Here is a 3766-nt window from a genome sequence, read left to right as displayed (position 1 = left end):
TCATGGTTCCACAATGTTGATGTTTCTTGTCTCGTCACAGGTCAAAATGGCCTGCGTTTGGTAATAACAGAGACAATTTATAACTTCTGGCGTAGGTACGCTAAATCTCATTTCTAACCTGGCGTTCCCGTGTTTTACGAGATTTAGAAAATCTTCCTGTAGGTCCGAAGGATCCATGTTGAAAACAATGAATGTATAGCCGTTACCGAAATCATTTAAAGTTATGTTTAAACCGGTGTCTTTTTGCCATTTATCGCAAATTTCAAATAGCCTAACATATGCTGCTGTGTAATTTCTATTATTGCTGAAATCTAAGTTTAGGGGTGACCCGTATACTTCTACACCATTCACTTTCAAAGTGATATTGGACATGTTATAGTGTTGGAAATTGAAAGGATTGGCTGTATAGTGTCCATTTGCTGCTTTTTGAGATACAAGTCCAAACACGACTTTAGAAGGCAGTGCTTTTGGAAACAAAGAATCCCAAAAAAATTCAGTTGATCCTTGAGGTATGACATTTTGTATTACATGGCTTCTGTTCATGAGGTATTTAGCAGGTGACTCTTTAATTTGACGTCTGTGATTCAATATTACACCAGGGTCTACCTTGACTCTTGCTGTTCTGAAGAATACGTCTAATATTTTTACTTTGTATTTGGGGGTCTTCTCTGCAGACATTAGTAAAAAGGGAGCATTGGAACGGTAAAGTTTGATGTAGATGTCTACGCCGTTTATCAAATATTTATCCAAAAGTAAAGTGTCTTCCATTAAATTGCTTTCTAGCTCAAAAGTCCTAGATTCTTTTGTATATTCGTATCTGTTTACAAATCCGGCATTTAAATTTAAAGAGTCCATAGGTTCGCTGTCCTTCATGAAGAGTTGACTTTGCAGTTGAGAATTTTGTTCATCACTGCCAGAAGATAGAATGACTTTAAAGTATGACTTCCACGGATAATTGTTAGAATTTGCCGATATTAATTTATTATTCATGTAAACATCGATGTTGGAAAACATACTCTGTAAAGGTAAATTAATTATCCCTGCCTTCTCTTTTGGTGCAAGTTTGGTTCCATCTTCTTTTAAAATTTGCATTTTAACGTATAAACGACTTTTTCTCAAATCAATGTAGTCATTACCAGCTCCCGAGATTACTATTTCAATAGGTGTAGAGTCGTTAATCAAATTTGAAATAGGCCGTTCTTCCGTATATATCATTTTCTCGATTGCCACTTGATTAGGAGGAGAGGCAAAAATAGAAAGTTCCATTGGTTGCCCAATTTCTTTATTATCATCACTCAAATATGCCATAATTTATCGCTTTCTTTTAACCCGGTATTGATTCCACGCGTTATCGTAATAGTTCTTGTCAAATTTTCTTTTCAATTTTTCTTTCTTGTTTAATCTCGATGTTGATCCTTTGTTAGATTTTTTCGTTTTGAGCTTTTTCTTTTTTCTCTTGTCTTTTATAATGTTCTTTACCTTCACATGAGGTTTTTCCTCTTTTTTTAAATCTTTCATTTCCGACATTGCTCTTTCCTCTGCAGCAGCAACAGGTGATACCATAGTTGACTTGATAACATTTTTGTTGACGTCAACAGCATTTGGATTAACCGGAATCATGTAGGAATTTCTAAAACGACCATGAAGTCCACGTCCCGAATGTCTTTTTCTTTTTATGCGTCTATATTGGTAGGGGTTAAATTTATTTGAAGCCATGTTTTTATAAAATTGCTCCCATAATGTAGATTCAGTTGTTAGGTTCATTTTAGAAAACGAACGGGAATTTTTTCAAATGAAGTGTTATCGTCACTTTCTGTTTTAGAAATGAGGCATCTTGTCCTTTATCATCCTTTATATAAAAATGTAGATGTTGTATTTCGCTAAATCGAACGGGTATGTAATAAGGATTATGGTAAACTATATTGTTTTGTTTTTTTCTGTCGAAATATATTCTTCTAAGTAACGGTTGTTCGTTATTTCCAATAAAACTATCTTGACATATGTCGGAAAAGATAAACAATTCCGGCTTTTGGTCTGAATCGTTGCGTTCTGTTGTAGTAAATTCGGTAACAGCGACAACCCAGTAACCGTCCAGCTGTATTGTTTGATTTAATTTGACTCTAAAGTCGTGTGGTTTATTTTCTAAGAATAAATCTTTTCCGTCATCTGATGATACAACTAGTCTCACGCTCATTTTCCCAATTAATGACATTAAACAACATTTAAGAACTATTTAATATCTTTGATGGAATTTTTGAAAATCCAAGAATTAAATTTTATTGGCCAACCTAACCATTTTACTAATACTTGATCTTTACCGTCTAACTTTCTTTTTCTAACAATCTTTTCTATTTTATACAGTTTCGTTTTTGATTGGTCAATTTTTTGGATCTCATACCTGTAGAAAGACCCCTTTAATTCCTGATTTAGGGTATCTTTTAATTTGTAAATGTCCTGTTGTTGTCTTCTATATCTTTTAGATATTTTAAAAAATTCCAAAGTCCAATTTTCTTGATATCCCTTTTCGAAAACTCTTTTCAATTGCGAAATTCTTACTTGATTTCCGACCCTGTATTTGTAAAATTGTCTCCTCTTCTTTTTATGTTTCATAACTCCTGTAGAAACTGACTTTTTTCTGGCCACATATTGCATGTATCGAATTTCGTCTTCGTTCGTTTTTGTCACAGATGCAGGTGTTGCACCTCCCAGTGATTGATGTGGTGTGTTGTTGTAACTGTCGACCAATTTTTGAAGAACATCTATGTACTTAGATGTTTGATTTTCCATAAAATAGGAATATATACGATTCTTCAGAGTTCTGATTACCCTCTCTGCGTAGTTACTTTTTATCCGTGAATTATATGTGTAAAAAACGTGAATTTTTTCCTTTTGTAAATATTTTTTCACACTTGATTGAAATTCTCCTCCTAAATCAAAACGAATTGTATTGGGTCTTCTGTTACCTTCGGTAAAAATTGATTTTAATGCAGCTGTTACTGTCGCACTTTTTTTGTCTATTAATGGTCTTACTATCAAAAATCTTGAAAATATGTCTATCAATACTAATAAAAATTTTATTTTAGAATTAAACTTAGACACATTTTCTTTTTTAGAATTAAAGTCCGATACATTTTCCATTGATGCTAAATCTCCGTCCCATTGAGCATTTAAACCAGCAACAACTACCCTATTCCTTTTAAAGTTTTTTCTTGAAGGTTTTTGAACACTGTATGTATCTTGACCAGCTAAAATTTTTTCAATTGTCCTCTGCTGATGTCGAATTTTCCTTCTTGACGAATAACCTTTAATAATTTATTAGGGCCAGCAAAAGCAGCTGGATGACCTGGATCTGTCCATATTCGTTTGACATATGCTTCTTTTTGTTTTTGTGTCATTTTCCTAATGTATTTATGGACAGTTCAATTTCTATTTGTAAAATGAATATGTCCATTACTACAACTCTTTATAATGAAAATTAAAAAAAATACATCATCTTATATATTTTTATTTACAAATTACATTATTTATATATATATCATCTTTTCAAATACAATGAAAGTATGTAAACACTTGGTTCATGAAAGTCACATGTATTTATTTTCATTCTTTGTCTGTTATTCAGATTCACCATCTGGGTCTAATATGTTTTTCATAATTTCGAAATCTCCTTCTTGATTCTGTGTTACAAAGTCGTCATCCTCATCAATGTGGTAAGGTTCGCATTCAGAACACTTGAACATTTCCATTTGGTTGTTGTGGGTATTTC

General features: G+C 32.7%; 1 protein-coding gene across 1 annotated transcript; it reads right to left on the bottom strand.

Moving 5' to 3' along the window:
* On the bottom strand, positions 1 to 1308 carry LOC139497829 (uncharacterized protein F54H12.2-like). The gene has a single exon (XM_071286067.1). It carries the CDS (start codon positions 1306 to 1308, stop codon positions 1 to 3), a length of 1308 nt encoding a protein of 435 aa, XP_071142168.1.
* Between the last annotated feature and the right edge of the window lie 2458 nt (positions 1309 to 3766).

This window comes from Mytilus edulis, chromosome 12, assembly GCF_963676685.1.
Source record: "Mytilus edulis chromosome 12, xbMytEdul2.2, whole genome shotgun sequence".
Lineage (NCBI taxonomy): Eukaryota > Metazoa > Mollusca > Bivalvia > Mytilida > Mytilidae > Mytilus > Mytilus edulis.
This window is presented reverse-complemented; position numbering and strand designations above follow the sequence as displayed.